At 52.6% G+C, this 25,671-nt stretch overlaps 8 protein-coding genes across 8 annotated transcripts; 3 read left to right on the plus strand and 5 right to left on the minus strand.

Moving 5' to 3' along the window:
* Positions 1-1,329: 1,329 nt before the first annotated feature.
* On the minus strand, positions 1,330-3,024 carry M406DRAFT_346541 (microbial aspartic proteinase; the record flags this gene model as incomplete). Its single annotated transcript, XM_040922200.1, has 3 exons — positions 2,463-3,024; positions 1,916-2,414; positions 1,330-1,832 (listed from the first exon to the last, which is right to left on the minus strand). The coding sequence occupies exons 1-3, from the start codon at positions 2,754-2,756 to the stop codon at positions 1,330-1,332; spliced, it is 1,296 nt and encodes a 431-aa protein (XP_040775392.1). The 5' UTR covers positions 2,757-3,024.
* Positions 3,025-4,604: 1,580 nt separating this feature from the next.
* Positions 4,605-6,587, minus strand: M406DRAFT_258515 (FAD-binding domain-containing protein; the record flags this gene model as incomplete). Its single annotated transcript, XM_040917237.1, has 6 exons — positions 4,605-5,118; positions 5,213-5,666; positions 5,805-5,841; positions 5,912-5,979; positions 6,071-6,228; positions 6,328-6,587. 6 exons carry the CDS (start codon positions 6,585-6,587, stop codon positions 4,605-4,607), a joined length of 1,491 nt encoding a protein of 496 aa, XP_040775393.1.
* Positions 6,588-7,212: 625 nt separating this feature from the next.
* M406DRAFT_340040 (putative GABA permease) lies at positions 7,213-9,134 on the minus strand (the record flags this gene model as incomplete). The annotated part of the gene is made up of 6 exons (XM_040921516.1): positions 7,213-7,272; positions 7,339-7,764; positions 7,871-8,044; positions 8,130-8,471; positions 8,548-8,720; positions 8,798-9,134. 6 exons carry the CDS (start codon positions 9,132-9,134, stop codon positions 7,213-7,215), a joined length of 1,512 nt encoding a protein of 503 aa, XP_040775394.1.
* Positions 9,135-13,134: 4,000 nt separating this feature from the next.
* On the plus strand, positions 13,135-14,508 carry M406DRAFT_330774 (aminotransferase class-III protein; the record flags this gene model as incomplete). Its single annotated transcript, XM_040920561.1, has 1 exon — positions 13,135-14,508. One exon carries the CDS (start codon positions 13,135-13,137, stop codon positions 14,506-14,508), a length of 1,374 nt encoding a protein of 457 aa, XP_040775395.1.
* A 216-nt stretch (positions 14,509-14,724) lies between these two features.
* On the minus strand, positions 14,725-16,119 carry M406DRAFT_340041 (family 1 glycosyltransferase; the record flags this gene model as incomplete). Its single annotated transcript, XM_040921517.1, has 1 exon — positions 14,725-16,119. One exon carries the CDS (start codon positions 16,117-16,119, stop codon positions 14,725-14,727), a length of 1,395 nt encoding a protein of 464 aa, XP_040776216.1.
* A 1,717-nt stretch (positions 16,120-17,836) lies between these two features.
* M406DRAFT_62386 (family 61 glycoside hydrolase) lies at positions 17,837-18,765 on the plus strand (the record flags this gene model as incomplete). Its single annotated transcript, XM_040924776.1, has 4 exons — positions 17,837-17,878; positions 17,923-18,241; positions 18,343-18,569; positions 18,709-18,765. The coding sequence occupies 4 exons, from the start codon at positions 17,837-17,839 to the stop codon at positions 18,763-18,765; spliced, it is 645 nt and encodes a 214-aa protein (XP_040775396.1).
* A 381-nt stretch (positions 18,766-19,146) lies between these two features.
* M406DRAFT_41890 (uncharacterized protein) lies at positions 19,147-20,367 on the minus strand (the record flags this gene model as incomplete). Its single annotated transcript, XM_040924169.1, has 1 exon — positions 19,147-20,367. One exon carries the CDS (start codon positions 20,365-20,367, stop codon positions 19,147-19,149), a length of 1,221 nt encoding a protein of 406 aa, XP_040775397.1.
* A 2,401-nt stretch (positions 20,368-22,768) lies between these two features.
* M406DRAFT_356547 (WD40 repeat-like protein) lies at positions 22,769-24,493 on the plus strand. The gene is made up of 3 exons (XM_040923476.1): positions 22,769-22,788; positions 22,871-23,471; positions 23,533-24,493. The coding sequence occupies exons 2-3, from the start codon at positions 22,946-22,948 to the stop codon at positions 23,994-23,996; spliced, it is 990 nt and encodes a 329-aa protein (XP_040775398.1). The 5' UTR covers positions 22,769-22,788; positions 22,871-22,945; the 3' UTR covers positions 23,997-24,493.
* Positions 24,494-25,671: the final 1,178 nt, after the last annotated feature.

A 25,671-nucleotide genomic window follows, 5' to 3' on the forward strand; every position in this document is an offset into this window, starting at 1 on the left:
TTACGCTCGTTCATACTCTTGTCGTTTTAGAATTATACCCTCACACTCAGATGTACCACTACTAAGCAAGTTTAGTGCAACGTACTTACTGTAGTCTAGTATGTACACAAAGATTTCTATCTCTAACGTTGCGAAGGGCAACGGCTCATCGCATAGAGCACACATCCGAGCTCTCGGACTCGATTCATGTGCTAGCACTATTATACACATAAGTATACAATTAGCTGACTATTTTATGACCTTGATTGAAATGGAGCCAATAGGTTTGATTGGCCAAAGAGGGGTTGTCTGAGATGCGATCGGCGCCGCTATCGAAGATCGACACTGAGAAACTCAAGGGTTAGTGCGCTCGTCAGCTTGCGGAAACGACGAGTAATGCCTCGCCTCCTCCCCCACTGCGACGCGTAACGCAGATCTGCATGGGCATTCAGCTTCTCTTTTCTGGGGGTTTACTGGGGACCCTGAACGCTGAACCAGATTTGCACGAGGATTTGTCGGCCAGTAACACAGAAATGAGTTATGATGAACGGCCCCGGTGGTCTACCAAAGGCATGTTTGGCGGGCAGATGGCATTGTAGTAGTACTTCACTGTAGAATGAGACTTGCTAGTTATGATCATAGAAGTAGTGATGGTGATTGTTTGAATTCTATAACAATGGTAATGATGTAACCATTAAGCTGGTTTCGTTGTATTTGACAAGGAAACGCGCCCTGGCTTTTCTGAACTCCACGAAGGTTCTGTTTCTGGGACATGCTATGTACATCCATCATGGAGAATGGTCTCCCCTAGAGGCGCAACGCCTGATGGGGGACAGGAAAATTAACAAGTGAAAAAAGAAATCACCTTTCTTCCGTCTATCGTGGGATTTTCGGTCGATGGGATCTTTGGGGGGTATCAAAATCCGTCTTTCGATCCACGAGGAGAAAGAAGAAGATGAAAAAAATTCCTCCACCTCGTCCATCATCAAGACGCCCGCTCTCCTTTGCTCCTCCCAGCCTCTGCCTCGCTCGCCTTCGTCTTACTTCTCCCTCTCATCTCGTCTCGTCTCTCCGCTCCTTCTTCAGCCAACAACCTTACAGCCGCTTGTTTCACAGGTGATATTACCAGAGAAAGATGGATCTAGGGTCCCCATCTCTCTTTTTAAAACGCCGCGCTAATGCCAAAGCACACACCTTCCCTTTTTATTTTTTCATCCCCAGAGTGATCTAGTGGTGGGAAAACAATGATTTATTATAGGACAAGACAGGTTTCTCTTTCCCTGTTTACGACACGACCGTGACGACGGTGGTGACGACAACAACCTGCTGCCCGTCGGCTCCGCCATCTAGTCACAGGTTCTTGTTGGCCCAGCCGATCTGCGGGCTGTCGCCGCCCTCGAAGACGACAAAGGCGGCCTTGAGGGCGATGTCGCCAAAGATGGCGAAGCCGATGTCGCTGTCGTCCTGGAGGCCGCCGAAGCAGGTGGTGTTGGCGCTGTCGAGGGGCGAGTAGTTCATGTAGGTGCCCGGAATGGTGATGGTGCCCGCAGCAATGCCGAGGGTGAAGTCTGGGAGGGAGGAGGTGCAGGGGAAAGTGTAGCCGCCCTGGGAGCTGTCGTAGGAGGCGCCTGCGACCTGGTCATAGTAGGCCTCGACGATGGCGGTGGGCAGCATGAGAAGGGTGGTGCCGGTATCGGCAATGCCCTTGATGCTAGTCGAGGTGAAGGTGGCATCGCCGATCTGGTAGCCCGAGGAGGAGAACATCCAGTAGCCCTGGGTGCTGTCGACTGGGGTGTAGTAGATGTCACCAGTGTACGACGCGTTGTCGATGAAGCCAAAGTTGTAAGTACCAGCTGTTGTGATTTTCATGTTAGCAAAACACGGCACATACATTCTTCTCTTTTGTGCGAAGAAACATATAATCCTGAAGACTTACGCTCGCCAGCCTTCAGGTCAGCAGTGAAAAGGAAGGAGTCCAGGTTGTCCTCGGAGCGGTCGAAGAAGGTCTTCTGCTGGGTAGGGCTGACGGTGTTGAGGTTGCTGAAGCCCAGGCCCAAAAGACCATCAATGTCGGTATCGGCAGTGAACTCAGACGAGACCGTCGTGGCCGTCTCGACCGCCATATTGGTCACAGCAAGGCCACCCACCGACACGGTGTCGTAGTAGACGTCGCCCTTGGAGGAGGAGCCATCACCATAGCTGATGCTCCAGGTCAATCCGGACTGCTTGGCGCTGGTGCTAGAGGCGTCGACGTTGTAGACAGTCTGGCCGCTGACCTCGTCAGAGGGTGTCTCGCTCGAATATACCCAAAGGTCCGACGAGCCCGTGTCGAAGTCGAGGTTGAGCGTCTGTGCCGGCGTGCCGATCTGCACGGGCGTGAGGTACTCGACGTCGTACTCCTCGGGCGTGGTGGTTGCCGAGCCCGTGGCCCGCTTCTTCGGGTCCAGGCTCAGGCTGTCGAGGCCCAGGGCATCCAGGCCCGCGGCCAGGTTGGTGCGGATGCGCGAGACCGCGTCTGTCAGCTCCGTGGGCATCACCGCGTTGTACTTGAGGTACGCCTTCTCCACGGCCAGTGCTCCCACCCGCTGGTGACCGCTGTGCTTGGCATTGCGGACCTGCTTGAGCGAGACGCCGCCCTTGGAGTTGCTGCTGTCACGGGCCTGGCTGCCGCTGGTCACCGGGGCGTGCTGTCGGAAGCCGGTGGGGACGGCGGTGGCCAGATCGGAGGCGGCCAGGAGGCCCACCAGAAAGGCGCCAAAGGAGTTGGTGTATTGCATTTTCGGTGATAAGAAACGATACTTTTATGCTGAGTTGTTGGCGATGATGTGAAAGCGTTGGAGATTTATTAAGTATTTTTTGGTTCGACGTTGAACAGAGTGAGCGAGAGTGAGAGAGATGGTTGAAGAATTACGGCAGTAGATAGCCTTGTATCTTTTTGAAAAGGAATGAAAAGAAAAGAATGAGATATTGTTGTATATTCAAGTGACTGGAAAGGGAACGACTGTAGCGGTCCTCGAGCAGCTGGAAGCGAAGAAGAGAAAAAGGATAAGGATGGAGGCAATGATTGTTTTTGACTAACTAGTAGTAATAGCGAGAGAGAGAGAGGGATACACAGCGAGAAAGAAAAAAGCGACGAAAGAAGATGGGGTGTTGTTCTTAGATGGGGAAGATCAGCAGAGGAAGGACACGAAGAGGTGACATCGTGAAGAGGCCCATCTCCTTTTGTAATCTCGTTGAAGATTGCGCAGACCTATTCGTCTCTCTTGGCGTCTCCAGCGGGAGCCCACCACCGGTCGACAAGCGAACTTGCCCATGATGTACCCGGTGGATCTCTACACAGGTGTCCACATAAAACGGGCCGGGTACGACGGGGCCACATGACGCGCAGCGCGCTCGCGCTTCGTCCGGAATACCAATTTACTTGCAAGGCCATCCGTCCATACTTACAGGACAGGACACGGCGCGGCGGGCTTTGTTTTGCTCTTGAGGTTATGGCGTATGGCGTGAGGCGTGCGGCGTCCATTTCACCCCTTCTTCCCCTCGTCCTCAGACGGCGCAGCTGCTTGCTTCATGTCCCGACCAGACGAAGCTGCAAAGGGGTTTGGAGGAAGAGCGGGCCTGTGTCCATCTCAGCAGGGCAGAAACCAACAAACAAAACGCCCAGTGGCTTGGCTGGAGAGAGCACCACAGAATGGATGACTCGTCATTCTTGGGAGCAGGATATATGTTGTCTCTCGTGCCAGCAGCTCTTCTTCCATTCGTCCACCCCCTTGGTGCTGCCGAGAGAAAGCGGAGAGACAGAGACAACCTCGCATAATGCCAAGGTAGAAGGAAGAGAGAGAAAGAGAAAAAGAAGACCCAGAACCGAAATCTGGTCGTGTAGGATCCGAGTTGTCTCTCTGAGGCTTGTAGGTACATACAGACATACATGCAGGAAGGAACTGGATTTGCTCGGGACGAGGGCGTGGCGCTCTGTTTTGAAACAAGGCGAAGAATCGGCGGGTCGTCCCTAATTAAAGTGTAGCGAATCAGAACCTCGCAACGTGCATGGTCCTGGGGTCAAGGTGCGAAGTGCCGCTCTCCCTCCAGCGGCTCCATTCTTCTTCAGGTCATATTAGGTCTAGGCCCGAGCCCCTGAGGTCTCTCCCCCCCCTTCAGTTTCCTCAGAAGGGACGAGACGCTATACCTTGGCGGTCTTGGCCGGGTCATCCTTTTCACTTTAAGGGAAATAAGGTTACTTTTTTGGCTGGTGGGTTGCGACCTGATGTGGGTGACCCTTCAATTCTCTCTGCCCTCTGCAACGTCTTTTGATATGCTAGCAATTTTGAACGAGAAGCAGCACGCCGCCTTCATGCTACTAATTGTTCAGAAATCATAATGTTCAGAATTCATAAGAATGTGACAAGTGATCAGTGACGTACGAAACTGGGCTCTACTCTGGGCCCTCGATAGATGTAGCTTAACATGTCAAGTAATCAGCACCCAGACTGAATAAGTACGACGGCAGTTGAAAGGAAAACCATGAACAATCGCGTTGAATGCTGTAAAGACCAGGCTGCACACAGCAAGTCCATACTCATAACAGCCGGAAGGATCACACCAGCGCGGCACAAACACTTTCTGCCTCACTCAGTCGTCTTCACCTTGCTAATCTTGAAGCCACCCGGCACCCTGGTTTGAAAGACACCGGTCGGATCATACTTCTTCGAAGCCTCCCTCATCTTCCGAATATTCTCTTGGCCGTATGTCGCCAGTGGATTCTGGCTCCTGTCACAGTAGTTCGCATAACGGAACTCGACAGATCCCCCGAGAGATTCCGCATAGGCATCAAGCTCATCCAACAGGGCCTTGTACTTGGGAAAGATAGCCTGCGCCAATTCCCACGTGGGGACATGGATCCACGTGACAGTGAGAATAACCGCCTCTCCAGCCAGGCGCTCGAGGCCCAGCATATTGCCCTTCAAAATTGGTGAGAGGCGCGTGGAGCTGGTGGGCAGCGCTTGCAAGACATGCATCGCTTCGAACTCGCCGCTGGGAATATGCTTCTCCTTGATGTGGTCGATAAGCTCTTCATACGTGCTAATGGCCTTTCTGGCGATGCGTCTGTCATTCTTGAAACAAGTGCTAAGCCATATGGAGCTGTGCAATAGCAATTAGTCAGAGGGCGCTCTCTTGGTAACTATTTCATCGGAACGCTATGATGACGAGAGAGACAGAGAGGACTGGGACTCACTGTTGATTCGATTGCACAGTGAATGCGGTCGTTTTTGCTGCAATGGACCATTTCTGCATATTCCCCTGATGCCTAGGAATGGAGAGAAACTCCTTCAGAGGTTCAGTGCTCTCGGCGCCGTCCAGCTGTGTCAGAATACTAAAGAGAGAAATGTCGCGCGCCTCAGGGATGTAACGCCACACTCCCAGGTAGTGCTCCGAGGGTTCGTCCGTCGTTTTCAGATGGTCGACCAGATTGACAAGAGCATCAATCACGGCTGGTGTCTCCGTCTTTGGATGATATAGCATCCCATCCCACACGTCGCACGCGGGAAACGTCTGGATGTCGAAGCGTGTGACGATGCCAAAGTTATTGCCGCCACCCTTCAGGGCCCTGAATAAGTCCTCGTTTGTGGTCTCGTTTGCATTGACAATGCTGCCATCAGCCAACACCACTTCATAGTTGACAACCTGGTCTGAGAACGTAGCACTGGCTTAGCTTAGATCCTGTCATGGAAGGAGAATAATGAGAACTCATTGTCGTATCTCGGGATACAAGGGGCCACAGAGGGCTGTGACATTGGCGTCACATAATGTCTGTAAGAATCACTTACCACATGCAAGTCCAACACGGCAGGTGTGGTTCGAGAGCTTTCAATGGCGTGATAGTTAGTCGCCCACATCTCTTCACTTTCATGAATTGGATAATCAGGAGACGAACCCCACCGCCAAGCAACAGCCCACCAACGCCAACAAGGCCCTCGCGACCACCCGCAACCATAACGCCGTCTATAAAACATCATCATTTTTTTCCCGGTCAGCCTGAGCGCAAAAAGCTGGAAAGAAAAGACAAAAGGCGGGTAGGGATGCAAAGCCTCACCTTTTTCGAGAGTCTTATAGACATCTAGCCATCGAGGTGCAGGTTGCACAGACGCGAGCTTGGTCTCGGCATCATAAGTAATCTTGGCCAAGAGGCCGAGGTCGATCCCTATCCCGTTCTCAATGCCACTTGCTCCTGGTGAGCACATATGGCCCCCGCTGCTCGTTTGAAAATAATAATTTCGTTAGTCAGAGAACCGCGTGCATGTATGTGTATGGAAAGGAATATCAATAATCCTAGGGAGGACCTCTTCTGACCTGCGGATGGCAAATTGGCAATCAGGAGTTCCGACAAGAGCTTTCACGGCGAGGGACACCTCCTCGGTCGTCCGGGGCAGGACGAGAGCCCAGGCGCGGAGGCGAGGGGTGAGTGCCCAGTAAGATTTAAGCCGCTCCTCGTAGATCTCCGTGCCCTGGAGGTGAAGGACCTCTGAGAGCCCGGCATTTTTGAGGTTGGTGATGGCCAGCTGCGCCGTACTGGGCAGCTGCGCCACGGAGTTCGTGGAGACAGCTGTCATGTTTAGTGTTCTTATGATTGGTGTCTAGTAATAACACAAAAGCGTGGAAGTGATAAAAGGCCAAGTCCTATCACCGCAGCAAAGAATGGACAGTGAACGATCTTGAAACAATTATTTTCCTGTCCTCCAATTTGCGGGGACCGAATAATACACTTTGGGCAACGGCAATTCCTCTTCGGAAGCAACAGGCTAATATATCAACAAAAGCCAGGATCGGCGACAGCTTTCATGCTATAGTGAGCTCGACCAAAGGGGAAAGCAAGTGATACCTCGGTCTTATCTGCGTAGAGTGGTGAACAGGTGACGATCAACTCTGCTTGGCTCTCAGGGAACAAGGCCTCTCCATTGGATGGCCATTTTGTTCGATGTAACCCATCGCGGACACATGAATTCTTTGATTCCAAATCGATTCATTAGCGCCCAGATCATCTGTTGACATCTGTTGACTTCTGTTTCTGTTCGGACTTATCCTTGTAATTACTGCCGCAACCTTGTCTTTATCGTGTTGCTCAACGTGCTGCTTGTGCAGCGAAATGTATAATACCGCGCAAAACTCGCAGGAAAACCATTATAGGAAACTTGGCTCTTGACTCAGGCCGTGTATACGTGTGTGTAGATGTCCTCTTCACTCTGAAATGACGGGCTGTTTCTCCGTCTCGGGGCCGCTCTCATTCGCCTCAGCTGGCTGGTCCTTTCCAGACAGCCCTTCCCTAATCTCACCAGTCAGCTCTCGGCCAAGAACCTCCTCAACCTCTTCTACTGTTGACTTGGGCCCTGTGAACCACTTTCTCGCATCCACAAGATAATAGAGCGTGCATCCGCCCCAAACCGCCATATTGATAACGACGGTGTAGTTCATGCTTTGCGGCGTAGGATCTGGACCACCGACAGGGAACATGGCCAGGACAATGCCGTAGACCAGGAAGATGATGGAAGCCCAGGCAATGGGCAGGCTGAACATGTGACCGGTGTAGAAGGGGCCTGGAGTGAACTTTTCACGGCCCCAGACTGCACGTGAGAAGATCGGAACACCCCAGGCGAGGTTGTTGCCCGCTACGGCGAGAGAGAATAGGGCAGAAGCGGCTGCTGAAGCGATCAGGCAGAGAAGGCCCAGGACAATGGCGGCGAAGACAGACCCCCAGACGGTACGCAGAGGGATGTAACCGAATCTCTTCGACTAATTCACGGATTGCCTGTCAGCTGGAGACATGGTTTGAAAGACGAGAGGGGGAGGAGAAAGACTGAGAGAGAAAACAGAAAGAAAGAAAGAAAGAAAAACTTACAATAGGTCGAAAGAAGGGCGAAAATGGCAGTGCACCGTCGCGAGAAAACGCCCACGTCTGCCGAGATGCAGCAATGAGGATTGACAGACCCATCAGATACTGGACAATGAACAGGAAAGCGATAAAACCCATCGCTCCATGTTTCCCAAGCGCGTCATAGTAGATCTGAGCCATCTGTTACGTCCAACAATTGCATTAGTGCCAGATCTGCTCACGACGCATGTTCCTCTGGGGAAAGGCGATAAAAGCAATTACTCACAGGCTGCCCGAACGAGCTTCCGAGCACGCTCTCAACATCCGGGTTCATGCAAGCTGCCAGCACGATCACAATGACAAAGCCAAGCCCCCAGCACATGCCAATAGAACTTAGGATACCCAGCGGAACAGCCTTGGCGGCATTGCTCGCCTCCTCCGACATGTGGACGCACGAGTCGAAGGCGCCGATGGTCCAGATGGGACTCAGCCACGCAAGCATAAAGGCCCATCCGGTGGGCCAGGTGGTGAGATTCTCGACCTCGGCGAAAATGAAGTGGCCGTCGTTTCGCTGGCTTGCTCTGCCCACGGGCAGGGCGATGATCGTGGCGAGGATGAGAGCAATGTTCTATCCAGATTGTGTTAGGTTGTCGAGAGTTCTGGAGAGAGCGAAAAGCCAATCAATGAGCTTTGGGATTACTGACCATGAAGACGGCGAACGTCTGGATTTTATTCATGATCTTGGTCAGAGTGGTGGCAAGAACGCCGTGCGTAAGTGTGCAGATCAGAAACACAACATAGACAATCCCGTTGCTCGGGGTCCATGACCCGTCTGTTGCTATCACAATGACAGCGCAGAACATCAAGGCAAAACCATCTGGGTGCAGTTTTTTATGATCAGTTTCCTGGACTCATTACTCTCGTGTGTTTGCAGCAGGGAAGTTTGCAACGAACAATTAATGCTGCAGAGTCCACCAATTAAGCCGAGACTGTTACTATAACCGACCAAGAAACACAGATAATTCCTCGTCCCTGCAGAGCTGAAGTAGTGTGTCCAATAGTAAAGTCCGCCGCTCGTAGGCATCGCACTCCCCATATCGGCCATGGCCAGTCCGACGAGAAAGATGCAGCCACTTGCCAGGAACCAGGACCAGACCATGCCGGCGGGCCCGGCTGGCAAGGAGAAAGCCAGGGTCGAGGCGATGGAGGGCAGCAGGCCCATGATGGAGAAGGCGATGCCGAAAACCTCGAGGGTCGAGAAGTTGCGCTTCAGCTCCTGCTTGTAGCCCATCTTGGCCAGCAGCTCTGCGTCGGCCTCGCTCGCGAGAACGACGCCGCCATCGCCGGTCGTCACGAGATGTTCCGGATGGTGGTGAGCAGCAGTAGTATCATCGACGGCGGCGGCAGGTGCGCCGTCCGATTTCGATGTCACGTCTGGTGTTGACATGTCGAACGAAGGTGGTGGTGGAATTTGCTCTCACAAGCAGGCGACTCTTGAATCTGTTCTGTTCAAAGACATACAATAACTGTTACAATAGATGTAACACTGCTGTTGGTCCACTCGTCGTCGCACACAGCAGGTTACAGTAGCACCGCGCCAGGGCATGAACAGATAGATGTATGTCATCGCGCAGAAATTCCACGGCGGTCCCAACGCCCTCCAAATATGTATCACTGATCTGCAGACTGCTTCTCAGATTGCAACCCCATTCCGGCAGCTTACCGCCGCGCCCCCCTGCCTAGAGCGAATACACAACGATAGGGAAAACGCCCCCTTCCCCCTCATGCTAACGTCGGATTTCCCCCTGTATAAGCCATAATCCTGCGTGAAACCTTGCCTGACAGCTGCTCGCTGATAAAGCTACTCGACCATTGGTGATTGGATTAGATTAGGCGTCTGTCTGAGCGCTTTTCCTGGGCGTGCGGGTAGATAAGAGCTTACGCTTCTTTGTGCGGAATCAGATCATTCCAACACTGTGGCGTCAGACCACATCTCGTCTCACAGTGTTGAGTCTGGGTATAGTTGCCATCTTGGGAGAACTGTCCTTGGAGCTACTGCATAGTGAATCTGTCAGCGGAAGACTAACCAGACACGGGGCGGGGTTCTCAGATGTTGTTGTTATCTGTCGCCTTATTGTAATTCCGCTATTAGCAGCACCCTTTGACGCAGGAGCCCCCACCCACACCCGCATGTCAGAAGTCTTCTGTGCTGGGAGCTGCTTGGTACTACATCAGCTGTGCTATGTCAAGTCAGTTACAATCACTCCGAAGCATCCTAGTCAGATACTAGTCTGTAATGATAATCTCATTTATCAGCACATAAAACATATCTTAGAGTCCCTCCACCCCCCTTTCTGTCGTTGATTCAGCATATCTCAACCTGTTATTTTGTGGCAGTGGCCCTAGGGGCTTCGAGTGGATGAAGCCTGGCTGGCCACCCTGACTCACTAGCCTGGGCTATTCAATAGAAAGGCAGTGAGTTGCCAGGTATGCTAGCCTAGTTGGGACTAGTGCCAATTGCTGGCTCTATAGAAAGGCAATTGGCAACAGCGTGCCTTGAGATAGATTAATTAAAGAACTATCTTCCCTTCTACCATTTGTACAGCCCCTAGAAAGCCTTCTACATATTTTTTCTTCTTTTTCAGAATCACTGGAGACAGTGTTATAGAGAGATCCATGGTGATCACCAATTGGAGCTGTTGTTCTCACAACTAGCGATCATATTTGCAACAACCTGTCTATATGACTTCCATAAAGTATGGATGAGAATATCAGAGTCCGCGTCTCACAAGCGCCACGCGTACTTGCAATTTTGTTATGAGAAATGTATCGGCTCTCGAATCTTAGAGAATCCGAACTGACAATTGACACAAGCTGATCAAAGTGGGAGGACCGGAAAGGCTGTCGCTAGTCTTGTTTTCTCTTTCTCTCTCTGCTCCCTTGATACTTTTTTATTTGCTCTTTGCATTACGTCGAGAGCCTGGTTTCATCTCCCTCAGTTTCCCTGAATGACACATCGTCTTGAGTTTGACGTCCTCGTGTCGCTTTACAAAATCAAAATCTCATACTACAAAGCAAAAATAAGCACATCCATGTCTGCTAAGAGAAATTGAAAACGAGGATGAAAAAGTCAAATGCAATTGTACAGCAAGGTGATCCAAAAGCTATAAAAGTCGCAGCGTTCCACTCACACACCGTATCGTGAAAGGGTTTGCTTGAGGTATTCCATATATAGATGCAAAGCCTGGCAAAAGCTCCGGTGCCCCAGACGGCCAAAAGCCATCAACTTGCATTTAGCGAGGAAGTTGGAAGGGCTAAAATATTCATAATTTTCATCAAGACTTAAAATAGTAACGGAAGACCCAGCTGTAGACCCTGATGAGAAAACGGACAGTGGTCAACAAAAGCGTAGGCTCTACGTGTGAGGCCAAGACGACTAAGGGGTCTTGATCGTTGGGCGTCTTACACCAGACGCAATTACTCGATACTTTGTGGGTAACAAAGCTGTGAACCATCGAGGCCAGCTCCAAGATGCCATTCATCGAGACATAATTTTGGTCCCAGCGGACGGCATCATGTGATGTAAGATGTAATGCTGTTTAGGCATGAGGATACTCACGACAATCGTGTTTACAGAAGCGCGGAATGATAAACTTGAACTTGGCGGCTGATGTTAATATCAGATATTGCAAAATCATTATAGTGACCATCCCAGGGAGCACACCAGCCAGGAGTGATTTTTTCAGGACTGTTGGTACAAGCTGCGGCAGATTGTTCCAGCCGATGCGCTTCTGCATTAGATATTCTTTGGTGCCGATCAAGCTGAACCCGAAGTTGCTATGCATGGCAGTGTTTTGATAAGACCCAAGACTGAACTGAGGGCAGGGGGTGAAACCAAATCTTTGCACTTATCGATCGGGCTCATGTAAGGTTTTGTCCAAGGCTATAGGCTCTGTCTTGAGTAAATACATCTTCCTGTTTGTTGCCAGGCTCTCAGCTCTTCTTGCATTTCCAAGTACTCAACCAAGTGCGGGAGCCTTCACGACACTACCTCAACGCAATTAATCACGAAGCCGTATAGCAAACAAGCATTCAATTTCACCTACTTTATTACGCGACGCAGGGAATATCTCGCGCGCTAGGGATTATGGCGTTAGGAGGTGAAGTTCTGTCTATGATGAAAAATAAGGAGTTCCTCGTCTAACTTCATAATATTGTTTACGAGACTCACCTCAGCAGTAAATTATCGGTGGATATTGTTTGCAATGTGAAACAGGGAGGCTTCTCTCGTTGCGCCTGCAAGAATTAACTAGTACCTGAAAGAAGAAAGAAAAAAAGGTAATTTATGTATTAGTATGGATCATCCGTTCGAGCTCGGTAAAGCAGCTAACGCTGGTGAGTGCAAAACCTCTTGTGCGATGTTTATTGGCCTTGACTAAATTATACCTTCTCCTTTCGGTAGCTATTTATAACTGCTAACATCCCATTGATTACGAGTGAAAACTCCGCATTTGACATATCGAGCAATAAATACATAGACAGACGGAACCCGATCGGAATGTGCAACGCGCATACTATCACGCAAGACGGAGGTGCTATCACGCCAGAGCCCTCCTGAACTGGATCGAATCCACATTTCCGGCAAGGTGGATTGCTCAAGCTGCCCAGACCTAAAGGCCAGGCCGTCCTCAATTTTCTGTTGAGTGAGAAAACAGACCGGGAGTTCGCAGCAGAGGGAAAAAAGACTTTTTGTCAAAACATTGGGGCGCGTGTTACCTATCGATTAATTACTTACATGCAGTTTATAGATTTGCGGAGCACGTCCCTGTGGCTTTCGATCACTCCAGCGAATCATCGTCGTCAACTATCGGCCCGTCCTTCCTGATCGGAGCGCCTACTCGTTTTACTCGTCGTTATCTGTGATTTCGTAGCCCAGCCTGTGAAACAGGAAGTCTCTGTCTGTACTCCAGCCGAACATACCAACGACCCTGATAGCGATACCGGAACATTGTCCTGGTGTCTGTGTGTGTGTTACGAGAACCGGACCGTGTTCATAAACAAAATCGTCGACCCCTCAAAGCCCGTCAACTCAGATAATTATATTGGGTATCCTTGTTTCTGGGCAACGATTCTACTCGACTCGGCCCCAAGCATACGATTGACCAGAGACTGCTGTATCAGTCTGCGCATACCATCTTTGTCCACACATACAGAAAATCCGCACAACAACGAAAACTCATTGAAGGAATAACTCCAGGCCGTCGAATCAAGAGAAGTGGACCTCAATCACCATGGGCAGTGTCACCCCCACCAACATCGAGGACCTCGATGCCCTCACCTACCAGCTGGACCGCACCAATGTGTTCCACTCATGGAGCGCCCAGGCCTCGCTCAACCCTCTCACTCTGGCCGGCGCCTCGGGCTGCGAGGTATGGGACCACAGCGGCAAGCGCTACCTGGACTTCTCCAGCCAGCTGATCAACACCAACATCGGCCACACCCACCCCAAAGTCGTGGCCGCCATCAAGAAGCAGGCCGACATTCTCCCCACCGTAGCCCCTGCACACGCCAACCTGGCCCGCGGCAGAGCGGCCGAGCTCATTCTCAAGCACGCCAACGCCTTCTCCTCCTCCGGCGCCAGGTCCTTTGATAAGGTCTTCTTCACCAACGGCGGCGCGGACGCGAACGAGAATGCCATCCGCATGGCCAGGCTGACCACAGGGCGGGACACGGTGCTCTCGGCATACCGGAGCTACCACGGCTCGACTGGCTCAGCCATCGTGGCCACGGGTGACTTTAGGCGTGTGGAGAACCAGTATGCGCGCGGCCACACGCATTTCTTTGGCCCCTTTCCCTACAGGTCCGAGTTCTGGTCGAGCTCACCCGAGGAGGAGACGGAGAGGGCCCTGCACCACCTTCGCAGGGTGATCGAGTGCGAGGGTCCGGCATCCATTGCAGCCATCATCCTGGAGACGATCCCCGGCACGGCGGGCGTGATTGTGCCGCCTTCTGGGTGGCTCGCGGGCGTGCGAAGGCTGTGTGATGAGTTTGGGGCTGTTCTCATCTGTGACGAGGTCATGGCTGGCTTTGGGCGCACCGGAGACTGGTTTGCGTGGCAGAATCAAGAGGTGAACCCAGAGCGGGTGAGGCCTGACCTCATCAGCTTTGCCAAGGGCGTGAATGGGGGTTATGTTCCTGCGGGCGGCGTCATCCTGTCGGAAGCCATCTCTCGGGCGTTTGACCAGAGGTTCTACCCGGGCGGGCTCACGTACTCGGGCCACCCGCTCGCCATGGCCGCCATTGTCGCAACGCTGGAGGCGTACGAGGAGGACCGCATCCTGGAACACGCAACAGACATCGGCAGAGATGTGCTGGGGCCCGGGCTGCGGAAGCTGGGCGAGAAGCATCGGATCGTGGGAGAAGTGCGAGGGCTGGGTGTGTTTTGGGCGCTGGACCTGGTCTCGGATCCTGCAACCAAGAAACCCGTGGCGCCCAGTGTCGTCGGCAAGGTCAAGAACGAGTGTGTGAAGCGAGGCTTGTTGCCGTTTGTGGTCGACAACAGACTGCACGTCACGCCGCCGTGTGTCGTCACCAAGGACGAGGTCGAGAGAGCACTGGGCATTTACGACGAGGTCCTGACGGCGGTGGAGGCTGAGTTGTTGTAAATGTTGGGCGAGGCACGCTCCTGGCCCTGACTGTTTTTGTAGATAGCTTCAGCCAGGCCCAGCTTGGCTGGCCTTCTCCTAAGGTATTGAAAAATTGGTGTATTGACAAGGCCCTCGTTCGGGAATTAATATTATGAGATGCGCTTTCCTTTTCTTTTGTTTCTCCTTGCCCTCCTTTCCGTCTGTCCTTTTCCCTTTTCCTTCTTCAATTTTCTTCTACACCAGCGCCTTCAGCACGGCGTTCTCGATACGCCCGAAGCAATCTAAGTCTATGGCCTCCTGTCTAAGTACTCTCACCCGTTCTGTGTACTTTGCCTCACGCAACACGTCCTCCAAGCTCGATCTCAGGTCTTGAATACTGGGGCTGGACGTCCCCAGACCTACACCAATCCCAGAGTACCGCACTCTGCGGATATTCTCAGGCTTATCCTGCCCCTCGCCAGCCACCACCATCGGCACGCCGTGGGCAATGCCGTGCGTGATGGCGCCGTAGCCACCGTTGTGCACCCAGACCCGAGCATGCGGCAGGATGGCGTCGTAGTGCAGATAGTCAGTGACACGCGCATTGGTCGGCATGTCGAATCCCGCCGGCAGACCTGCCCCTTTGCGGCCCATGATGGCCGCCACCAACACATCCTCGCGGCCTCGCATCGCCTCCATGGTCGGGATGATGAGGTCGTACGGGTTGGTCTCGACGGTGCCCTGCGCCACCACCACGACCTTCTTCGTCCTCTCGTCCGTGGTGGTCGTCACTTCGTCCCACCAGGAGGGCAGGTTGGGGTAGCCGCCTGGAGGGGGGCTTGCGAGCGGTAGAAACCCTACGAATTGGAACTGTGGCGGCCAGTCGCTGCGCGGGTACTCGAAGCTGGGGACCCCAACCTGGAGGATGGCAGAGTGGCAGGTGTAGTTGGTGCCATCCAGGACGGGCCCATCTGGGAAGCTCGTGGCGCCCGACGCAGCTAGCTTCGTGTCCAGGAGCCTCTTCAGCGGGGCCGTCAGCTCTGCCCAGTAGTCCCAGCACCGTGCGTTCCGGGCACGGCCCTCAGGTGTCTGGCTGAAGGGCAGAGGGTGGTCGAACGGTGGGAGGTCGATGCTGCGTAGGGCTGGAGGCGTGACGGAGAGACACAGCGTTGTGGGTGGTCTTTTGACGCCATCCGGCAGTGGAGCCCCAAAGTAGAGAGGTAAGATGCCATGGAAGAAGGCCTCGCTGATGATGAGCACAGGGAGGTCAGGGTGTTTCTCGTGTATGCCAGCCAGGGCGTCCTTGACGCATTCCCATTGTGTTGCTAGGGGCTCGAGGCAGTGCTTCTCGAGGTCGACCAGGGCCCGCTCGTACCAAGCCAGCGAGTGAAACCCGGGCACGGGAGGCGCTGGACTGTCAGGAGAGTAGTACAGCAGATCGTCGACATCAGCGTCTCCCTTGAGAGGCACGAAGTGGACTCCAGCGGCCGAGATGCGGGCGCGGTGGGTCGTTGGGCCGACAAAGGACACCGGCCATCCTCGGCGGCCGAGTTCCGAGGCCACGCGCAGTGTGGGCGTGATGTGCCCTGTCAAGGGCTGACAGAGGAAGAGGATGTGGGCCTTGGGTCTCTCCTTGCCAGAGCCTGGCATCTTCAGCGAGACGTGAAATACTGGTAGGAGGAGGAAGAGGAGGAGGAGGAGGAGGAGGAGGAGGGGGAGGGGGAGGGAGGGGTGGTAGTAATTAGTGTGTGAGCTCCGCAGTAAGTGGTTGGTTATTAGGTAGTTGATCCACGGCAGACAACGGACCGTGTTGAACAATTGTGCGCAGGTTTTTTTGTGCCTGATCAAGTTCCAGCAGGCAACGTTTAATGAATGTTTACTGTACATACAGGGGGTTCATCATGGCCCTAAACTCTATTCTGTTTTTTTACTGCCAGTCTGCCGCGTCGAAGATCTGCACTTGCCGTGTAGTCATTACTAATTGAACCAAGCCACGTCTCTTGCCATAACTTCAGGACCAAAGGGAAAGAAAAAGCAAAGAGACCCCCCCTAAAACCCCCCCCAAAACATTTTACTGTAAGAGACAAAATGAGATCACGACTGATGAGATATACGAAAGAAGGTATAATTATGTCTCAAAAATGGACTTAACTGTATTGGAAACTCGATAACAAAATAAAACAAGTCACGAACAGATACCCAATATTGGCTGGGACAATCACTTACTAGGCATCAAGACTTGACATGTGTACATTCTTACGCTGTTGATACAACTATCCAAGTACTCAGATCACCCGGAGATGATAGCACAGCATGACATATCACTATGTGAATGTTTTCAACGTACCAAAACAAAGATAGATAAGATAAGAAGCAGAAGGAACCGCCCCCCCAAGGGGGGTGGACTGGGTGCTTAATTAATATCAATATATCAATATGCGGAGTCGACCTTCCGTGGCTCCGTGCCAAGGTCATCAACACATAGTATAATCCAGAGCCTCACGACACCAGGAGGCTGTGATTACGGTATTTTGGGGAAGTAGGATCTTCTCTGGTAAAATCAAGTCCTGTTGGGCAGCACTTTGGACTCATATTTTGAGTTTTTTTTTTTTTTTTTTCGCCAACCATAGCGATCGTTTGTATGTATATGTGTATCATGAATAGGACTTCGTTTATCACCATCGAAGAGCTCGACTCTCGGCATTCTGGTGGCCGACCTACCTACGCACCTGAAACAATCTATATCAGCATGGCCGACTACTAAATGATCAGCTAATCAGACAGCGTCTTTCATAAAGGTCAATCTACTTGGCAATATCAAAAACTCTACCGTGACCTCTTAGTCTCGCAGTTATAGCTCTATTTATGCTAGCTCGGTCCGACGGAGATGCTTGCAACAGCCGGGGAACCGGTGCTTATGTTTCGCAGAATGGAATGGCTCTATCCTCTCCCTAAGATTCTTCGTCAACCTAGAGTGGTCAGAGAAGGGACCCAGATGCTCCGAGATAGTGTACCAAGAAACGCATGCCCAGAGACCAGGTAGCAATACTTGAGTAGCAATATAAGTTGAGCGCTGGAACGCTGCCTTCAGGGTGCTTTGACGTTCTCTTCACCATCTTCCTGCTCAAACGCAACATATGAGGATTGAACAGAGTCTGAGAACTCAAGCAAAATTTGATAGTCTCGCTTGCGTATTCGACATTCAACATGAGACTTTCTCTTGCTATCGCAGCAGTTGCTGCATGTGCTGAAGCTCACTGTGAGCAGAAGACTCATCACATTAATTACAGAAAGCTCGTCATCCCGACTTCGTGGCTATGTAACTGACGCTCGCTGCAGATGTTTTGCCATCCATAAACACCGGTGTATGTCGGATCCCCAACAATGGCACTATGGAAAAGAGAAGATAGTATATCAAAACTTTGCGTGTCATTCACTGATGAATGTGCTCAGGCTGACTGGGCCAACGTTCGCAAAACCACCAACTACCAAAGCAATGGCCCTGTTACGGACGTCACGTCTTCCCAAATGACATGCTATCAACTTGCCCCTGGCAACGAAGGCGCCACGACAGTAGATATCCAAGCGGGCTCATCTGTAGCCTACAACGTCAAAACCAGTATTACTCACCCTGGGTCGTTCAGCGCGTGGCTGGCCAAGGTTCCAGCTGGGGAGACGGCCGCAACCTACGATGGGTCTGGGGCGAACTGGTTCAAAATCTACCAAGACCATCCCACCTTCAGCGCAAGCGGGCCTACATGGCCTTCGCAGGGTGAGTTGTTAACATTGCTACCTCGCCAGATTGTAACACGCAAGAGACTGGGGTGCTCACTTTTCTTTTCTCTTCCTCACTGACGCTCTGAGAATGTATAGGTCTTACCGCGGTGAACATCCCAATTCCTTCCTGCGTCGAAAATGGCGAGTACCTGCTTCGTGCCGAACACATTGCTCTCCACAGCGCGAGCTCTGTAGGGGGCGCACAGTTCTATCTGAGTTGTGCCCAGGTCTCAATCTCGGGCGGATCTGGAACTGCTCAGCCAGAGCTCGTCTCGATTCCGGGAGTCTACAAAGCAACAGATCCTGGAATTTTGATCAACATCGTATGTTCATTTTTGTCTAGTAGACACTCTCTGATACATATTCCCCCTGTCCTCTTCCCATGAGGTATCCTGCCTGTAGTGCACCAAAATTTCTCGTAGTCAAGGCTTAGCAGACAGCAGCTGACCAGCAAACCCGCAGTACTACCCCGTTTTGACCAACTACACTGCTCCTGGTCCGGCTGCTCTCCAATGCTGAGCTGCTGTTATGGCGCCAGGTAGCACACTGGTCCCAGGAAATCTTGTTGCAGATGGCAAGGGCCTAGTTGAACACACGACAGCCCCCCTGGTCATGTGTTCTTTTTCATGTATTGTACCCAGCTCACAAAGATGGATTTCATCATCTCCAAGATTATCACAGATAAAATGAACAGTCATTCGTGTATTCACTCACTGTGGTGTTGACTCAGCTTTGGGCTGCTCATTTTATAGGGATGAGAGGGGTCAGAGGTCAGAAAACCTGCTATGGGCGTGTGGATGTTGTGCACTTGACATCCGATAATCAACTGTCCAGGTTGGCCATCATGATTTAAATTCATCAAAATGTATTTTCCCCATGATCAAGGAGCTTCTGAAGGCCTCATTGACTAGCTATAGCCTCTGCAATCTGGCGTCGTATTGCTGTGCTGCTGATCTTGGACGAGAAGTCTTGAGTGGATGGAGGGGCGTCAGAGACCTCCCCAGCATCAAGGACGTCTACCTCGAAAACCTCGAGATCTTTCCACCCACGTTTGGCCCTCTCATTGTTGACTGCCTGTCCACCAGACCTCGTCTCTGCAGACACCACCAGGGAGTCAAGATCCTCCTGCGTTATGGTCGGACCAAAGGGGTCTTGTATTCTTACACACTGGATTGTGATCGTTCCATCTCGTAATGTAGACACAAAGTCGCCATCTTTTTCTTCGACCTTTGGAGCCGCTACTCTCGCCCAGCCTTCGGAAGACAACTCCAATATGGAAGATAGGAACTGAATGACATTTCGAGCTCTATCATCCCAGGGTTCCAGCACTTCAGCATCTTTCTTCTTCTTGAGGAGCTCATCACCTGTTATACCGATCACATAGGTACAGGTGTTGGCTGAGCCCTTCTCGGGTACATCCAGCAAGTAAGCGCCAGCCGTCAAGAGGAGCTTGTGTCCAGGGTGGAGGTGGTCGAATGTGCCGCCCAGGCACACAGTCTTATAAGACTTGGTCTCTGGAGAAGAGGGAGGCGCTGGCTCTTCTGTGGACTGTACCTTGAGAGCGATTCCACCTTTGACGGTAATGAGCTGTTCCTGCAGCAGCTTCTGCTGTCCTTCGGCCAGTTTCAGGTAAAGTGAGTGCAGTTCATGGGCGGCTTCGCTGTCGGTGCTGAATATGTATCTCCACGGGTGGTATGCAGACACAAACGTGGCTAGATCCACAATGGAGGTGTTGTTGGGCTCGATAGCAGCGCGATAGCCTTGCCCGTATCGCCGTCTTTTCTCATGGTCGATGAGAACTACCCTTGCATCGACAGATCCCGGACCAGCGTTCATATACGACGGTATACTCAGCTCGGCGCACACAACTGCAATGATGGTGTATAGACCAGCAAGCATATGTTGTGTTTCTGGCCAGGATATTGTCTTGTGTCGTAGACCTGAACCTCTCAGCACGGGGTATGCTACCGCAACAACGAGGGTCTGTGATCTGGACGCATCCTTTAATTTGGCGAGGGCAGCCGTGAGTGCCGGTTTGTAAGCCGCGCTCAGAGATGGCCGGCTTGCTGGTTCTGGAGGGGCGGCGAGGAGCAGAAGTGAGGGAAGGTCGTCTCGGGTCATGTTGCGTACTGGATCCGTGACTGTGTCGTCGGCTTGAGGGTAGGTGAGGTGTATTGTGCAAATGAGATGTGAGGGTTGTCGAGCCGAGGCAGATGATTGAAGCAGGGGCAAGGAATAAATCGTATGAGAGGCGGGGCACTCTCGAAGGAACACTACCGACACTTTGGCGGACTGGGCTGTTTCCTATTCTTGACTTCAAATGACCTTGCTCAGAACAGTGACCATCGCGAAGAAAACAGAATTCACACCAATGTGTGCGTAGAGAGGCTCAAAAGAAATTATACGTAGCAATAATATAACTAAAGGTGCTGTCGTCATAAAAATGAAGAGTCTGAACAGAGGGTAGAAAGGAAGAGACGAAGGTTGGCCTTGTGACGTGACCTTGGGGATGAGGGCCGATTCCCCGCTGAGCAGTCTGAGTGAGAACCTGCCAGTGAGTAATCTCGTTTACAGCAGCATCTCAGTACAGTAACACAAAGCACGCCAGCCAAGATCTGATACGCTGTTCACTCGCGCGGCTCACTGGCGCCAGTTTGGGCTGGTGGTCTAAGCACTGTGGGATAACACAGCCCACGTCGAATTAATTAATGCTACATGCCTCACGAACTCAAACAAGAAAAAAAGAGTTCTGTCTCATGCAATACGCTTCCTTGCCTGCACCCATCTTTTTCCTGTTTTCTCTGATAAGATTTATCGATCCTGACCGGGATTTCATCCTCCTGTTCCATCAGAAACGAAAAGAGCCCAAGAGGCATGTCCTCCTTTCTAAGAAATGACCAGTATTCTCTTGTTCGCAACAAGACGGCGCCACGCTCCAGGGGTAATAGCGCCGCCGGCCAGTGCTTAGGTGCCGCTGGGGTCTCCTCACCAGCGCCTACAGCACACATGCATCATCCACCTGAGGCAAGACCAGGAGTAGTAGGACCAGGAGCAGGAACAACAGCACCAGCTTCAGTAGGACCAGGCACAATACTGCCCAACCCGACTAGAGGCCCGCAGGGACCACCACCACATCCACTTTCGCCCGCCGCCCGCAGCTCTGGATTTGGAGTTGGGCATCCACCACGACATCGACCAGACTTCAACTCCTCACCAGCCACCTCGTCCACGGCAGAGAATACTCGGCGTCTGCCACCAGTGTCTGGCACTGGCACTGGCACTGGCATCGGTCTCAGCAGTGGCATCAACTTTTCAGGCCAGCGACTACCATCCTCTGCTGCCGTGTCGTTGTGGTTTCCTTATCATCAGCAGAACCAAGACAACAACAACCGGGCGGGGCTCTCTTCTTCCTCTTCCACCTCTCCCTCGTCTTCGCGAGCCCAAGCTCCTCAGGTTTCACTCCCCTACCGCACAGCCACGAAGGCCTCCTCTTCCGACCAGTCCTCCTCGACGCACGCCTCCCGTCAGCAAGATCCTCGCGCCACAGCGCATCCTCATGCTCTTGTGCCAGGACTAAGATCACACGCAGGCGCAGGTACGACAAACTTGGATACAGGTCCAGTGTCGGTTCTCGGCTCCAAGCCCATCTTCGATCTGCCCTCCATACCCACGTCCACCGACGATTTCGCCTCGATTCCCTATCTCCATCCTGAATCCAGCTCGACCTCACCTCCCTCCTTCCCTTCCTCCACTGTCAAGGACACAATGAGCCAGCCACCGCAACAACAACAGCAGTACGCTGGCCCCCCTCAGCGGCGAACTGCCGGCTATGGCGACGAGCCACCGCAGCAACACATGCAGGGCTCGAACCAATACCAGCAGCATGGTCCTCTGTCCCCGCGCGACTACCCAACATCCAGTGGCGGCCCTCACATCACGTTGGAGCAGGCACCGGGCGGCGGGTCATCGTCATACCAGAATACCCCTGCATCGTACACGAGCGGCTCTGCTGTTCCCAGTGTCCTTCAGCCTGGTGGCCCTCTATCGAGACCAGCAGCCCTAGGTGCCAACACCACCCCTTCGTTATTGCAGGGAACACCATCTCAACAGCAAGACTACCAGAGCCCAAACAGACCGTCTCTGAGTCTGTCGCATAGCTACTCCCGCTCGAGCCCAGCTGCAGCTTTCGATGGTTCCAACCCTGGCTTCTCCCCTTACACCCCAACTACACCGAGCGGTGCCGGTCCCAGCTCTGCGCAGTTCATGTCACCGACTGAGCGAAACTACAATGCTCCAGGCTCGCAGAGAAACATATCACACACGCCCCTGGGCCTGGCAGATATCAGACCCCGCGCGGACTCGAGCTTGTCAGATGGTATGCCCAGCGGCGTGGACTTCCCCACGCAGAACGCGCCCCCTGGGACCAGCAACTACATGGCACCATGGACATCCTACGCCTTCGACTGGTGCAAGTGGGCACCCCAGGGCAATGGTGCTGGCAAGGTGGCGATTGGGAGCTACTTGGAAGACGGCCACAATTTCGTAAGTCTTGGGCTCCCTCAAAAAAGGAAACACTGCCATTTGATGCTTGGTGCTGAACAAGGTTCTGATATGCTGCTCGCAGATTCAAATTCTTGATACCCAAATCGTTCCTACCCCCTCCGATGTGTACAACAACCATGGTGGCTCGAAATGGAGCATGGACTTCACCAAGATCGCCGAGGCCACACACTCCTACCCCGTGACGCGACTGCTGTGGGAGCCGCCCTCTACCACTAAGCAGTCGACTGATCTGCTCGCCACTTCTGGCGACCATCTGAGGCTTTGGTCCCTTCCTTCTGAGACATCGGCGACTCCCGGCAACTCTATAACAGGCCGTAACCGAGAAGTGGCCACTACCAAGCTTACGCCACTGGCACTCTTGTCCAACTCGAAGACGCCCGATCATACCGCGCCCTTGACGTCGCTGGATTGGAACACAGTCTCCCCCAGCCTGATCATCACTTCCAGCATCGATACGACCTGTACGATCTGGGACATTCCTTCTCTGACGGCCAAGACTCAGCTCATCGCACACGATAAAGAAGTGTACGATGTGCGGTTCTGTGCGAATAGTATTGATGTCTTTGTCAGTTGTGGCCAAGACGGCAGCGTCCGTATGTTCGACCTGAGAAGCTTAGAGCATAGCACTATCATATACGAACCAACGGGCAAAGAAGACAGAGGTAAGTCTCGCGATCCTGAGTGCGCAGTGTGGCCTGGCATGCAAAGCTGACACCCAACAAGTCGATCCAAACGGTGGGAAGATCAGTCCAACTCTGGCCCAGCAGACCATGTCCAATCCACCTCCATTGTTGCGGTTGGCTACATCCCCGCATGATACGCAACTTCTCGCCACCTTTGCTCAAGACTCAAACGTCATCCGGATCCTCGACACCAGGCAGCCGGGCCAGGCACTGCTCGAGCTACGCGGTCATGGAGGCGCGGTCAACTGTGTAGAGTGGTCGCACACGCGGCGAGGTCAGCTTGCCTCGGGAGGCGATGACTGTCAGGTGTTGATCTGGGACCTCATGAACCAGCCACACTCCAACGGAAGTTCTCAAGGGGACAATGTCCGCAGTCCGGCCGCTAGTTGGCAGTGTGACTATGAAGTAGGCAATCTTGGGTGGGTGCCTCGACGACCAAACGACGAGGCCTCGGAGTGGCTGGGCGTGAGTGCTGGTCGTGGAATCTGGGGTGTTAGGATGTGATCTGATCTTGGGACGTCTCGCGACGATTGATTGACTACCATATCAAGTCTGAACACTGTTGGGACGAAGTGGAACAGGTCTGCAACCATTGGCCTAATTTTGCTCGAGACATGTCTGAAGGGAGGACAAGAAGAAAACGACAAAAAAGTTGGCATCTTCAAATGCGCATAGAATCTGTGGCTGATGGAGTGGTGACGCATTCTCAGCAGAATCGTGGAGACCCCTACGTCCAGATTTTCAGTGCGCTTCTTGTTTTGCATGGCGAGCCACGGCGTTTGATGCATCACGAGCGCACGATGACGATATTAATATGAATACCTTTGCAAAGAAGGCTGACCTTGGGGGGACGGAGATGGTGGGTGAAACAGTCATTTTGGAGGAGCACTGCGATTTGAACTGCGGCGAGACGACAAATAGAAGGGCCGCTGCCTTGTTCGATGAAGGGGAAAAAATGTACGAGAAAAGATACCAATTAAACAATGCTAGTTTCCTACCCCATACATATTTCGCATTAACTCGATATTGTTATCTGGTTGATGCAATAACTTGCCATTGTCTAGCACTGCGCAAGCATATGCCCGTACTCTGAGTTCTCTACCGTCATAGACCCCTGCATACTTAGTCATCATCAGCCTAGCGCCGCAGACACCCCTGCCCCCTCTCAAAGAACCTCGCAGCAACGTGCCAGCCGCTAGCTTCTTAGGAAGCCCATCACTTACTTAGTTCACCTTCAACTCAGCACCAGCTTTCCTTTTCTTTTACCTTCCAACTCGCCTTCCACCCACCTTCCTTTCTTTTTCCTTACTCCCCTCTCTCTCATCTTGGAAACTACTCAAGGAACCCAAGAAACCTGCGCATCTCGTCGTTTCCCGCGGGTTTTGAACAAGTAACGTCCGCGGAACGTCGACGAGATGTCTTCCCATCACTACGACTCCGAGTCGGAGGATGACAACTTCAACCCTGCGCCTGAGGTTGCCTCTGATGACGAGCGCGAGCGCCAGCGCCATCGAGATGACGACGAGCCCGAGTCTCCTGTGGAGTCTCGCAATGGCGGACACCGCCGCAGCAGCGTCAGCCGTGATGATGACGACGCGGGCTCGACGAATGACCGCGAGGACCGCGACGGCACCGAGGACGATGAAGACGGCGATGAAGCTTCTCCCTCAAAGGCTCGCAAGTACGACAATGATGACGACGATGAAGACGAGGATGAGGATGAGGACGAGGATGACGAGGATGATATGCCGGTACGTAGACAAAAGAATATGCTTCCTCCCCCCCCCTCCTTACCTCTTCTTCAGCTGGCATCACTGGTAGCGGCTCATTTTGTGTGCCCTAAGCTGCGCCCAGCTTAGTTGGATTGGACTTGTTGTCGTGCACCGCATCTCCAAGCAGGCTTACTTACACAAAAAACAATGTCTACAGTCCCGCAGCCGCAAGCGCAGAAAGAAGGACGCACGCAGCGCCTTCTTCGATATCGAAGCCGAGGTCGAGGATGAGGACGAAGATGTTGAGGATGAGGAGGACAATAATGAGATAGGAGACTTCATTGACCCCTCGCACCCAGACGATCTCGCCGAGGCCGGTGATGTCGACGACCGATACCACCGAGAGCTCGACCGCCGTAAACAGATGGAAGAGGAAGTCGGCGCTGAGGAGGTTGCAGAGCGATTGA

This window comes from Cryphonectria parasitica, assembly GCF_011745365.1.
Source record: "Cryphonectria parasitica EP155 unplaced genomic scaffold M406scaffold_5, whole genome shotgun sequence".
Classification (NCBI taxonomy): Eukaryota; Fungi; Ascomycota; class Sordariomycetes; order Diaporthales; family Cryphonectriaceae; genus Cryphonectria; species Cryphonectria parasitica.

Bases quoted from the DNA above. Each gene is read 5' to 3' on its own strand.
- M406DRAFT_356547 (XM_040923476.1), top strand. From the start codon at position 22,946: ATGGACTTCACCAAGATCGCCGAGGCCACACACTCCTACCCCGTGACG. The intron at 23,472-23,532 runs GTAAGTCTCGCG...ACACCCAACAAG, and splicing joins AACGGGCAAAGAAGACAGAG to TCGATCCAAACGGTGGGAAG.